The 14257-nt window shown below is 40.0% G+C and overlaps 1 protein-coding gene across 2 annotated transcripts; it reads left to right on the top strand.

Annotated features, from left to right (window-relative positions):
- Positions 1–3128: 3128 nt before the first annotated feature.
- On the top strand, positions 3129–13064 carry AKAP17A (A-kinase anchoring protein 17A). 2 transcript variants are annotated; one of them, XM_062574788.1, is made up of 6 exons: positions 3129–3195; positions 3445–3578; positions 3935–4677; positions 6791–6939; positions 9425–9665; positions 11100–13064. In XM_062574788.1, the coding sequence occupies exons 3-6, from the start codon at positions 4003–4005 to the stop codon at positions 12033–12035; spliced, it is 2001 nt and encodes a 666-aa protein (XP_062430772.1). In that variant the 5' UTR covers positions 3129–3195; positions 3445–3578; positions 3935–4002; the 3' UTR covers positions 12036–13064. The 2 variants fall into 2 exon arrangements, with proteins under 2 accessions (XP_062430772.1, XP_062430764.1); XM_062574780.1 differs by having other exon boundaries at positions 3445–4677.
- The last annotated feature ends 1193 nt before the right edge of the window (positions 13065–14257 follow it).

Genomic DNA, 14257 nt, shown 5'->3' with positions numbered 1-14257 from the left:
AGTTGGGGAAAGGGAACATGCTACAGTGAAAAACAGGTTTACTGCACTGTTGTGCTTGGATATTGTCACTTCCTGATGTTTACCTTGCCTGTTTGTCCTTTCTCTTACAGGTATATGTAATACCCTTGCTTTACGGACTTGTACGTTTCAGACGCTGAAACCTGAAGGGAGCAATTTCACTCAGTTATTTAGGTATCTCAACATAGTTTATAAAACAAACAATAATACACATCTGCACAATTGTATTTGTGCAGATAGAAAGTTTATCCTTGCCACATGGCAATATTGGTGCTTAACTGATTTTCTTTTCTATCTTTTTAAAATGTTATATACATTTCAACTGTTTCCTCTTGTCCACAGCCTTTAAAATATTATTAAATATAAATCTGCATTCCTTTTTTCTTTCTCCTACTATGTTATATACTTGTAACATTCCTTTCAGCCCAGAGTATATCAGAAAAATAGTCTGTGAAAGTTGTTATGGTTATGCCTGGTAGCACAACATGGAAAACCTTAATTCTCGTATTTTGTAACTTTTCAGGCACAGGATACAAAATTGTTGCAATACATACCATCTCACTCCACTCCTTGTGAAACTACCTGGAATGTGACTGCTTTGTGCACTCCTAAATGAACTTCTGAGATTTTAAGAGAAAATATTGATATACCGTGCAGGTATTCTCAAACTATAATACATGAGCTATTTTAAGATGCTTACAGTGGCAATAGCTTCTCATTTGGTCTTTGTACGAATACTTAACTAGACCATGGAATTAATGTTTCCATACAAGAAATCAGAGGAGGATCAGCAGTTATCAGCATCTGTGATGTGAAATAACACCTCCACACAACAACAGAGGTCTCACGGGGATTGCTGGATTGGTAGTAACTTCCTGTTTTGAGTGTTTTGAGCTAGACTTGGAGTCATTATTTCCACACAGTGGTTATCACCAGTCTGCTGCCACAAGTAGTTGCAGTCCCAGTTTCTCAGCCTGTGGGAGATTATCTAAGATGTGATCAGGTGCCTGCTTTGATCTGCTGTAGGAGGAGGAGCAAGGCCATGTGGAGAGAATGGGTAAGTCACTGGCTGATGTCAGGAGGCTGGAAGCATTATCTGCTTATGGGCTAGGGATGCACAGCAGGAAATCGAGGGAGGTAGGTAGGGACATGCCATTATAGTCCTAGTGCTGAAACTGGGGTCAAGAATATGCAATCATGTAATTGGAGGGCAGTGACAGAGCAAATGGAAGCAAGACCTCTGCTGTGCATATGTGCTGCACCATGCCAAGGGGAAACTTCTGCATCCCTTATTTGCTATGAAGTATGAGCAAACCTCTGATGGTAAAACTACAGTGGGAAGTTTTGATACGCTGTATTATCTGTAAAATAGTATAAGCCCATATAAAAATCCTGTATTTCAGGTTTTGCTGGCCTATCAACTTCTTTACCTCATTTGTATGTTGGGCAAAACAGATATAAAAACCAGACGAGCACAGAACAGACAGCCGTCTCCTGCCACACTACTACAATTTAAATCCCTTTTTGCACTAACATAAACTGAGGACCAGGGAAGGAAGTGGGCACATTCAAGACACTAGGTATTTGCCTGGCTCATTGGTCTAGGGGTATGATCCTTGCTTAGGATGTGAGAGGTCCCAGGTTCAAGTCCTAGATGAGCCCTCCTTTGACAGAGAACTGCAACAGGTTGCTCAGAGAGGTCGTGGAGTCTCTTTCTCTGGAGATACTCAAAACCCCCTGGATACAACGCTAACATGCTCTTGGTGACTCTGCTTGAGCAGGGAGGTTGGACTAGATGATCTCCAGGGGTCCCTTCCAGTCTTACCCACTCTGTGATACTTTGTATGCCTTGAATATATTTAGTAGTGAATAATTATATAAACACACATCAATACTTTATATATTTTCATTTCCTTTTTCCATCTCTTTCTCCATGCATATGCCAGTTGATTGAACAATTCCTGAATATTGAGAACACCAAGGAGGTGATGCAGCTAAAGACTAAGACCTCTGAAGTCAGATGCCTACATCTAGATGTCTACCTATGAACTAGGGGCAGGATTCTGTTCTCTGGTAAGAGGATCTGGCACCTACTGAGGTGCCCTAGGGTATCTGAGATATTGTCAACCCACGATTTGAGAAGACTCGCACCCTCCTGAAGCAGCAGCCAGAGGCCAAGGAGGCCCCAGACCCCTCAGCCCCTGAGATGATACTGAAGGTTCAATTTGCTTGTCTCAGCATGTATACCTATAGCCATTTGGGATGCTCTAAGTTATCAGCATAGCACATCAGTATCGGCAGGTTTCCTGTAGGTTATGCGGTATAATTTTTAGCCCTGTATACGTAGCTCAGTATCCTAAATAGCACTAGGCACCTGCGTTTATACAACCAAATTGTGTCTTGCTGATTTTTGAGACTTTTATACAGGGTTTGGTTTCTTTTTTTCCAGAAAAGCACCAATTATCCATGGGAGGCTGGCTAAAGCTGGCTTTTCCCTAAGAGGGAAAGCATGAAGCAAGCACCTGTTTTCCACAGAAAAGCACTGGAGCCATTTTGCCTGTAAGTTTCCAGAGCAAACAGAAAACGGGCGCTGAAGCTTTCACTACCAGCAGGGTGACAGCTGGAGAAAGAAAAGGAGGTCAGAGAGGCAAAACAGGCACGATCCTTCCCTCTGTCTAGAGAACTGGGCAATGGAACAGAAACACAGTTCCTATATGCCTTAACGCAAAAGCAACGCTTGCAGGGAAGCCTTAGGACCCCATTCCCTGAGCCACCGTCCTTCCCGGGAATTGCCTCTTTCCTCTGAAAGGGCCTCGTTTAAACACCCGCAGACATACACAAACCGCCATCACAAGCAGCCCACCCTGCCCGGTGGCAGCAGCGCGACTGCGACTGCGCATGCGCTGCGCGCGCGCGGCCCCGCCCCGCCCCCGCCCCGCCCCCGCCCCGCCGCCAGGTGTCGCCCGCTGGCGCGGCGGCCCCGGCGCTACCATAGAGAGCGGCCCCGCCGCTTTGCCAGCCGGGACGCTCGCGGTGTATGCGGAAGCGGAAGCGGGTCTGGCCTGAGCCTGGCCTGGCCTGGCCTGGCCTGGCGGCGCGCGCGGCGGGGGCGGCGGGTGGGCGGACGGCAGCGGCGCGCTGGCCGTTTGCTGTGGGTCCGCCACGGCGCCGGCTGTGGTGAGTCTCCCCGTGGGCGTCGGAGGGTGGCGGGGCCGCGCCGCCGGGTTACGGGACGGGTCGGCGCGGCGAGGCGCCTCGCTTCCCCCGCGAGGCCGGCAAGGGAGGGGGCAGCGGCGGCCGCGGCGCGCCGGAGCTGCGGCCTCCTCCGCTGGCCGCGGGCCCCGTCTGCCCGAGCGGGCGGCTCGTTGCGCAGCCGGGCGTGAGGCTTCTGGCTGGAATAAAGGCGGTGTTCTTCTCTCATTGCAGATTCCTAACGAGTCTTTATGCCGGAGAGCGTGGAGTCCGTCCGCAGCGCTAATCTGCTGTGGTTTGTCTGTTGCTCAGTAGGCTCGGAGGCCGTGTGGCATCGCTCCTCCTGTGCCTTCCTCCCTGAAAAGACGGTAGCTGCTCTCTGAGCCATCGCATACCAACTTCATTTATTCCTAGATTGACCTCGGCTTCTTGTTTTTTTTTTTTTTTTTTTTTTTTTTTCTGAGGCATTACTGAGATTTAATTATTATGGGCTCAGATGATTATAAAGTAATTTAAAATGCTTGTGCTACTCAGTTTTAACTCTGTAATTGACTTTTATATTAAGAGACATTGGTTTTACTTAAGAATGGTTAAATGTCCAAGCAGTTAAGTTTTTTATGTATAAGGGCTGTTATATTTGACATTTCTTGGCCTACAGCTTAAACTTGCATCTTTATTCTTTTTATCCTATGCTTTTTCTGTGTTATGGCTGCTGCAACGATAGTTCATGATACATCAGAAGCTGTAGAGCTCTGTGCTCCTTGTGGGTTATACCTTAAACCCATTACAAAAATGACCATCAGTGTGGCACTTCCTCAGCTGAAACAACCAGGAAAATCCATTTCGAACTGGGAAGTGATGGAAAGATTGAAAAGTATGGTGCAAACTCATCAGTTTTCCACTCTGCGGATTTCTAAAAGCACAATGGATTTCATCCGATTTGAAGGAGAAGTTGAAAACAAAAGTTTGGTGAAGTCTTTTCTGGCATGCCTTGATGGCAAAACAATAAAGCTGAGTGGCTTCTCTGACATTTTAAAAGTCCGTGCCGCAGAATATAAGATTGACTTTCCTACCAGACATGACTGGGACTCATTTTTTCGTGATGCAAAAGATATGAATGAAACTTTGCCAGGGGAAAGACCAGATACTATTCATTTGGAGGGCTTACCTTGTAAATGGTTTGCAGCAAAGGATTCTGGTTCAGAAAAGCCAAGTGAAGAAATTCTTATAAAAGTCTTCAAGAAATTTGGAGAGATACGTAATGTGGACATACCTATGCTGGACCCTTACAGAGAAGAAATGACTGGCAGAAATTTTCACACTTTCAGTTTTGGAGGCCATTTAAACTTTGAAGCTTATGTTCAATATCGGGAGTATGCAGGTTTCATTAAGGCCATGAATGCCCTGCGTGGGATGAAGCTGATGTACAAAGGCGATGATGGCAAAGCAGTGGCTTGCAATATAAAGGTGAGAACTGCAGGCTTGTATGTGATAACCCGTGTTAAAGAACAAATACAGCTGAAGTCCTGTGGAACAGTCATAATAGAATTCCTTTTAACATTCTATGGAATGCATGTCTAAGGACAGCAAGAAGAAAAATGTATTCTGTTAGACATAAAATGGGTGAAGTGGGTTTATTTTGTTTTTGTGGGATGTTTTTGCTCAATTTTCCTTTGCTTATTTTGCTAAAGGACCGAATCCATAAACATGACTTGTTCAATTCCATGATTAGTGGTTTTTGAAAATTAATATGTATCTGTAAGTATTGTCATTTCACTTAAATTTTAATTCTGAATAAGTTCAGACATATTTTGCTAGAAGACTGACTTAAGTGAATTGTGTACACCACAAATGGAAATTTTGGGGGAGAAATTCACAGCCTCCTGCATTGATAGTGAGGTCTATCAGACAAGTGTCAGCACTCTGAAGTTTAATGGCCTCTGGCCTGTAAGACCTGTGGGATACACCATTAATCATGATTACTGTACTTCATGTACAGAAAGGCGAAAATAAATAAATAAAACACATGTTAAACTGTAGCATAGTTGGTGAATGCAGTATGTCGAGTTCGTAGTATTTTTATACCGAGGTTTCTAGATCTTTTCTTTTTATGTGATCCCATTGTCTTAGAAAACAGAACTATGACAGGAGAGGACAACACGGTCTCTTCTGATGTAATATCTATGAAAGTATGGCCTAAAGAAGACTTGTTCTGATATGCTTGGAGATTGTCCACCCAGTTACATATCAGTTGAGTGAAATGTTTGCTTACTTATTTCAGTGGGCTTAGTAGTCATTCTGCAAATCATGTATTTCAGGAAAAAAATTGACAATTTCTTTTTATAATATGGGAACATGTAAATGCTTATGTAAGTTTTATATTATTAAGTACTGTAATACTACTGTCTACTATAATTCTATAATCTGTCTTGTTACAGCACTTGTCAGCTGGAGTGCAGAATTCTTTAGGCCTTAACTTTCTCATTTTCAAGGGGATGTGAAATTCAGACTGTCACTTATGCACTGGATCAGGGTCCCCAGTTTTAGTTTGCCCATGCAGGAGGAAGAATGCTTCCTGGCAGCTGCCCTGGGCATTGATAGGAAAGAGAGGGCAATGTTTGTGACTGCATTGTCAGGACAGATCTCCTTCATACAAGGAGGATACAGTGCTGTATGATCCTTCCAACTGTTTACCTTTTTTTTAGCCTGTTAGTGGAACATCCTTTTAGATACAATCTGAATGAATTACACTGTGGAGTACATACTCTTTGTGCTGCACCCCATGGTTCATGTCTTCCACTGACGAGGGGGTCTGTCGGCCTACAGATCCCTGCCTGCCTGCACGTAGTTGATATCTAGTATGGGAAGTCGGGACACCGAGAGTGTAATGGTGCCCTGAGATCCTGTTCCAGTACATGATCGAACAGGGCCAGGGTGTGCTCTTAGGTTTTAGAAGGCCCAGGTCTTACAGTCCAGAGATACTTATCCTTCCTTTCACTTATATTCCTATTATCTCAAACCTGTGGCTTCAAACAACAGCACAGCATACCTCAGTTTGGGAATCTTTGTGTTAAAATTGGTAGGGAGGTGCTAAACCAGATGTTAAATCTTTTAGAATTTTTTTTCCCTCCTCCTACTGAACTTAAGGATCACAGTGTGACACAAAAAGGGAGACCTTTTTAAGGCCCAGTCCTACCTAGTACTGCACAGTCCTCAATTATATACATGAATTGAGAGAACTGTGTTCTTATTCTGACGAGCTGAAACCGTTAGCCAGCCAGGGCCTAAACCGTGTAGAGTTTACATTTAAAAGACACACAAAAAAGTGTAAGCTGGTACCTAATTGTGCTAGTGTGCAGACATTTAAATTAAGAGACAGTTTGCGGTGTCTGTAGCGCTCTGGAGTGCCCTCTGTTTTGGAGCAGTTTTTGCATTTCTGATGGTATGTGTCCTGTGGTTTGATATCTTTCTACTAGACAGAGATGTGGTTGTTGTATTGTTTTAGGGGTCTGTTTTTTTGTTGTTGTTGTTTGGTTGGTTTTTGTCAACTTAACACTGGTTTGAATTTTGTTTTATAAAGGTTTCTTTTGATTCAACAAAACACCTGAGTGATGCATCGATCAAGAAGCGCCAGCTTGAAAGGCAGAAGCTTCAGGAGCTCGAACAGCAGAGAGAAGAACAAAAACGTAAAGAGAAAGAAGCTGAGGAAAAACAAAAAGAAGAAGAAAGGTAACTCTTGCTTTTCACTCTGATATATTTTTCATAATAAAGCAAACTGTTTCTTAATGATACTGTAAATGTATAAGTACAGACTTGTTAACAGGAGAACTTCTTTTTCAAAGGAAGTTGTCATCTTTAAAGCTCTTCTGAAAGCCTGTATTACAAAGCTCCAATTATAGTAAGCAAATAAAGATGGCAGTAGTAATTAAGTTAATAAATGTAGTCTGTAGTTTGATGTTAAGTATAATGAAAATATTATAGATCTGGAAACACTGCAATAAGCAAGTGTGTACAGTTAGCTTTAATTTCACTTTCTAAATGAAAATCACAGTCGTCTTTGAGGATAATACTTAAGAGCCCTTTATCTTGAGTGTTCTGACACAAAATACATTTATTGACTTAAAAGAATTTATAATTTCAGCATAAAAAAAAGATAAAGTCCAGGTCATCTGGACTCTAATTCAGAAATACCTTTTAATGAAACTTAATGTCGAAAGGCAGACTTCTAATTCTCAAAAATTACCTATTTTCTCCTCCACATCTTTTCTTTCAAATGCACTTGTATCTAGTAGCTGTGGACATCTGTGTTTAAATGATGTAAGTTTTTGCAAATTTGCAGTGTATTTTTTCAGGCTGTAGGTAGTGTAACCTGGAGCTGAGGTGACCAAAACTAATTTCAGCATTTCAGTTGAATTAAATAGCCCTTATCATAATACCTGTGTCTTCTAGTAATCCCATGTAAAGTAACCCGTTGTCTTAGTTGCCTTTTGAGTTTTCCAATAAAATAAGTAATTTCGCAAAATATATTTGCAAACAGTTATAAAGCCCTCTTAGTTTGTCTTATTAAAGGTAGTGGCTAATATTTGCTTTTTTATATCACCAGTTATGCAGGAATCAGTAGTAAAATTATATAAAAAGGGAATAAAAAAAACAATTATTAATTACCTTGCAATAATTGGAATCTCAGGTTTTTCCACTATTTACAAGATAGTTCATAATTCATAATTCACTTTCTTAACATGTGGCAAAAAGATCACAAGATTGCTGCTTGCTTACCTCTGCTTCTGAGTTGCATTAGAAAATAAAAGGTTTGTTGGGATTTTTGTTAGCTATTAACTGTGGTTCTTTGTTAGTCTGCATGCAAATATCGCTTAACTATTGACAGATTACATCACCAGCATAGTTAGTTTGCTTTCCGTAAGTCTTACAAGCGTATCGCCCCTGCAAAATAGACGTGATTATAATACAGGTTAATGATTTTTTTTTCTAAAATGAGTTTAGTAAGGCTAGCACTGAATTTTCAGGTCTGAAGGCTGAAGTCTTCTAAATTCTGAAAAGTTCTGCGTAGGTAGAAGCAGCACGAACTTCCATATGCTGTCCCATAATGTGCTTCTACCTGACCTGAAGGGACTACTTGTAAGGGTGAGAGGAATTCAGTTTTCAGACCCTGGCTTGTACTGGATTTCTGAGGCTACAAGACTGCAAGCTGTGCTGCTTGAAAGTTCCACTGCTTGGAAGTTGTTTTATCTCTAAGCTCAATTCTGCTACATTTGCTGAAGTGAAGCACTTAAACCTGGGTGAGAACAGTGTGATCTTTCTGAGGAAGAAGAGTTCAGGGATTACTGGACTTGGAGATAAAGTTGTAAACAAGATTTTTTTTTTTTTTTTTAAGAAAACAACTTATGTGTATGCAAATGTAACCCCAAGAGCTGGAAAATTAAATACATATAGTTTTGAAGATCATGTGCATTGTAAATGGAAAATAGAAAATTATGCCTTAGTTCTACTAATAAGTAACTTCCTAGACTGCTTTTATTATAAAGCCTATTTGCTCATGACATTGATGTTTTCTTCCCAGGAGATGGGTAGGTTATAAGTACATTTTACAATATATTATGTGAGCAATGTATGTGAGTTTGCAAATTCTGTAAGACAGCTAGAGATATTCAGAATATAAACTTAAACAGAGCAAATTGTTTCAGAGATTGTATGGTGCCAAGTTGCCTTGATGTGTACAAATTCTTATTGCCTAGGTTTTAGATACTAAACACTTTCAGAAAGTTTGATGTAAACTTCATATTGAAGCAAAACTACTTTCTCAGTAAGGTTATTGAGGTTATCACTGTGCTTATGTTCATTTGGAAATCTTAAATCAGCAAAATACTGAATATTCTTAAAAATTACATCATTTAACACCTGACTTCAAAATCCTTAGTCTTTTGCATAAGCTACCGTATTGTGTTAATGACTGAAATAAAAACAGCACCCCATACATTTAGTTGGCTTCGTTTTTAATTTTCCTGTTGATGATTGATTGCATAGCTGCCTGATGCATCACTGTTGTGATCTAATCAATTAAAAAAATATATTTTTGTTTTAGCCATGTTTCATATTTGGTTATAACTTTTTTAAAAATACTGACAGGCTGATAATTATGTTTATTTCACCATCATAAGTAATTGTTTAAAAAGTAAAAATACAAATCTCTTTTTAGGAAGCAAAGAGAACTTGAAGAGTATGAGAAAGAGAAAAAAAGAGAAGAAAAGTTGCGCAAGAGAGAGCAGAAACAGAAAGATCGTGAAGTTCGAAGAAACAAAAAACAACTTGAAAAAATACAAGCTGAAGAACAGAAAAAACTGCAAGAGAAGATAAAGCTAGAAGAAAGGAAGCTCCTGTTAGCTCAGAGAAATCTTCAGTCCATTAGACTAATTGCAGAACTGCTAAGCAGAGCAAAGGTAACTTCAATATTTATTTCAGAAGCTAATTAAGAACACAGGAGAACAAAGCCTTTTATTGGCTTGAGGGAGGAGCAGAGAGAGTGCTATTCATTAAACAACAGACTTAGTGCCTCTCCGACTGCTATTCCTTAGACCACAAAGCCATGCAGTGAAATAGTATTTCTCCCTTTCTAAAAGATGCGTATGCACGTAAAGTGAGGAGTGAACTTGAGCCTATAGTCCTGAAAAACTTTTTTCAGCATGTAAACTAACTGGCAGGCATGCTCTCAAGTCCAGAATAAGAATGTGTAAGCATGGTAAAATCAATCAAACACAGAGGATAAGATGTGAAATGCCCAATTTCTAATTTCAGTTTTGATGGTGTTTCCTTTGTGACCTTCAGCTGTTCCATTAAGTATTCTTTCTGGTTAGAGAGAATGAAGTTTCATTAGTTGATGTTTGAAAATGTGCGGAATGTACGTTTTTCTGTACAAAAAGTACTGTCAGCTAAGGGTTTGAATGTTACAATCCTTTCTCTCCATTGGTATTGCTGTTGTCTTTCCCTAGAACAGGATATAATTTACTTAAGACTATGAAGTCATGTTGAGATAGTGTAATGCATGTTAAGTATTTTTGCTGTAGTAATGCAAAAGGGTGTGGCAAAACATAGTTATATTTCTTGATGCCAGTGTATCTCAGGACTAGTTTTGAATTAGAGCTCATATGGTGTTATGTGGCCAGTTATATGCTAGGAGAAGGAAGAAATACACTGCAGCTGCTGTAACTTTCTAGTTGTAAAATAGACTGATGCAATAGTCATGTGTTTCATTCACTCCCAGAATTCTGAGGAATGCACTGAGCCAGTTTGTCTGGGGCAGAATAAAAAAGAAATTTTTATACCTTGTTTTTTAGCATTATGAGCTTCTAAAATGGTTGACAAAATGAAAATCATTTTTTTTATAAGGTGCATGTGTTTAATTGTTCCATTTTTTTGGACACACTGTAAAGTGGTCTGTAAATCACAGACTGCAGAGCTCTAAGAGAAATTTATGTTTTAAATTTGACTAACACCTTCAAGTGTTGACCCTGAGAAATGTATTTCAAACTTCAAATTTCATATGTTGTTCTAGCTTGTGTGTTACACTTGTCAGATAAAGCTTGGTCTTTGTGGCTCTTTAATCTTTGCATTGTGAAATTGCCAAAAGAATTTAACACAAGAGATTATGGATTAATACTAATATTTCCCCTAAAAGCGGTTGTATGTTAGAGCATTCTTTTTTTTGTTGTAGGGGGGAGCACGGGGACATTTTTATTTTGAGAGATTAAGTTTTTTATGTAAGACATTTTATATTACCAAATTACTGCCTTCATATTATGGTGCAACTTGGAAAGACCAGTAGGTTTACAAATACTTTCTCATTTACTCTCACCTTCCTTTTGATTATCTTTCAGACAGTAAAGCTTTTGGAGCAGGAACATAATGAAGAAAAGATCCGTCTTCAGCAGTTAGAGGAGAGAAGAAAGCTACAGGAGGCTGAACTCAGACGTGTGGAAGAGGAAAAAGAGAGAGCACTAGGATTGCAGAGAAAAGAAAAGGAACTGAGGGAGAAACTACTAAACAATCTTCTGAGCAAGAAAATGGATGCAGCTCATCAAAACAAAGAAGAAACAGAAGCATCTCAGTCTGGTATGCTGAAAACTGCTGGTGGTGTTCCACATACTGTGTCGTCCAGCTGCATCACTTCTACCTCAGGACAACCTGTTGCAGGCAAAGTGGTTCCAGGCTGTCAGAGAAAAGCAGTATCCCCTGAGAGTATAAATACTCAATGCAAATACTTGAATGGCAATATTCATGACAGAGGTCATGTCAAGGAAGACCAGAAACTTCATACTGCAAACTCTGAGAGATGTTCTGAGAAAAGAAGTTCAGGAGTGCTTTCATGTATTCCTGCTAATAACCAGCAGCAGCAGAAGAGTGTCTCCAGCTATGACCAGAATACCTGCAGGAAAGACTCGCACTGTGAGCAGCGCAAACGTAGCACAGAGTCAAGGAGAAGAAAGAGCCGTTCATGTAGCAGCATAAACACTGATGAGGGTAAGGGTAAAAGAGAGAGGAGCAAACACAGAAGAGATATGAGTTACCGGGATGAAAAGCACAGGAAAGAAAGGAGATCTTATAAACACTCTAGCAGAAGTTACAGTCCTCGACGAAGCTATAGTCCTCGACGAAGAAGTGTAAGCCCCAGACGTTCCCGTTATAGAAGAACTCGCAGTAGGGAACGTAGAAGGGACAAAAGAGAGAGAAGTCGTAGTCGTAGAAGTGTCAGCAGGAAACGAAGATATCGGAGGAGATCACTGAGTAAACAAAGAAGTACTTGGAGTCGATAGTAGAGGCCTCGGCCATTTGGAAAGGCTGTGGTTGGACACAAAGGCCAGAAAGTTCTAAACCAGACCTCATCAGTGTGACTACTATAGAAAACACTAGTTTCAACCAGTGTCTAACTTGCATCTGGTTCCTGAAACCAAGAAAATAGATACCTGATTTTGTTGAAGTTTTTGTGCTTTGTTGTCTAAGTTTTTCCCATAATGTAGGTATAGCCACCTGTGCTTGAGTTCCTATAGTGCTAAAAGCCAACTTGTTTTCTTGATTTTCAATTCTTGTTTTTTTTTTTTTTTTTTTTTAGTTCATTTAGTTTTTCATCTCTTCATCCCCTAATTGGGATCAAAAGGTACATGGATGCCAGTTATAGGAGCTCCAGGCATGATGAGCTGTTGCATACACACAGATTTAGTATAAAATGCTTTCTGGTGCACTCAATGAAATCGCATGTAACAAAGTAGAGGTTTTGCTGATTGAGCCAGTGAGCTGTACTTTTGTATTTTTCTTAAAATTTGACTATACAGATGCACAGGATATCTTTTAAACTGCTACGATTCCTTCATTTATCTGCATGGTGCCAAACTTTGTGGCCCAAATTACTCTGGCATGTAATGCCATTTACATAACAATTCTTTCCATGTAAGAAAGGCACACTGATATGGGAAGTAAGAAGCAGTGGTAAAATAGTTGAAAAGTTGTTCTGTTGTTTTGTTGACTGACTTGGCTTTGTAATTACTTCAGATGGCAGAGAGTCACTTGAAGCATTTTTTCAGGTACATACAGAGCTAGCAATTAGCTTTTAAAAAAGGCCTTCTTGCTAAATTATTTTTACTTGCAGTGTTGGAAAGTAAGGCTGCAGTGTCTCTTGTTAAATCCATTTAAGAATACTGTTGCTTCTAAAATGCAGCTCAGGAATATTAAAAGCTATAATGTTATAGTGAAAGAGTTTATTTTGCCTTTTTATGGTAAAATTAAAAAAAAAAAAATCTGTTTCCAGTGAACTGAAATGGCTGTTTTCATATGTGAATATATTAAAATCTGCAGAAGTATCATATGAAAAACCTGCTTGGTGTTTCTTGAAAAAAAACACTTGATAACATGTTTGAGTAATTAGGCTCAGCCATTCTTGATGATCTTGTGATGTACAGCTATGTCAAATGTTAATTTGGCAGGGTCTGTGTTTTTTACGTACAGCCTTGAAATGCCATCTTCCTCACACTGATGCAAAAAATTCAAGGTGTATCCCTTTTGTGGAGTGCCTGAGTGGCACATGTTCCTCAGCTTGGTTCACAGCTGACTGAATTTGACTGTGCTGGTCTCACAGAATCTATTTGGAGTTTACTTCTTACCAGACTATTCTGCTGAAATCTTTGTAGTCTCTATCTGCAAGAAAAAAAGAAGATAGACATTCTTTTCTCCTTCTGGTAATTCATGTTTTTAAAGCCCACTAGCTAATTTTATCACCTTTCAAGTTTTCGTAGACTTCTGTGAACTGCACTAATATGTTGGAGGCTGAGACCTGGGTTGATTTATCTAATCATTTTTACACCATTCAATTCTTGAATTCTAAGCAGTTGCCCTCTGTGGATAGTGTTTCCACAATCTTTGTTAAATGTTAAAATCCTATCCGCCTGAACAGAAGTTCATCTTTGCTAATGATTAAGCTAAAATCCAATCTAATATTGATTGCGAGTATTTGATAAGGCTTGTAGGACACCTGTTTCTGATGCTGCTTAGTCTGCTCTTAAGTACTGACGCACTGCCTGTGGTAACTTCTTGCTAAATACCACCTATTGAAAAGGTGTATCGTTCCCTCTGCAGTCCTGTCAGGGACGGTGCTAATGGCTGTCAATGGCACTGTCTTTGAGCTCAGGATTAGGAGTCTTACTAGTATAGTATTTCAGTGTATTGTGTGGATTTCCCTGGGGTCAACTTGTTGGGTGGGGCTCTTGATGCAAAATAAATTGAATAAAAGTAACAAGGGAGATTCTAGTTTATAATGTCTGGCATGCAGGCATGAACGTAGTGCCATTGCCAAGTCTGGAAGCAGTGAAGGCAGTAGCAGTCAAAAGAAAGTGTTCACAAGTCTTGCTGGAAAAATCCAACAGCTTTGTTAGTTTATGTGGAAAAAAAGGCAGTGTCTGGTGCCTCTTCTGGGGTGAAAGACTATTAAGAGCGGGTTTGATAATCTTCCCCCCCTATTCCAAATGATTTTATTCCACAAGCTTTT

Source organism: Rhea pennata, chromosome 1, assembly GCF_028389875.1.
Source record: "Rhea pennata isolate bPtePen1 chromosome 1, bPtePen1.pri, whole genome shotgun sequence".
Taxonomy (NCBI): Eukaryota; Metazoa; Chordata; class Aves; order Rheiformes; family Rheidae; genus Rhea; species Rhea pennata.
Note: the sequence above shows the minus strand (reverse complement) of the source record. Positions and strands in the feature narration are given on the sequence as shown.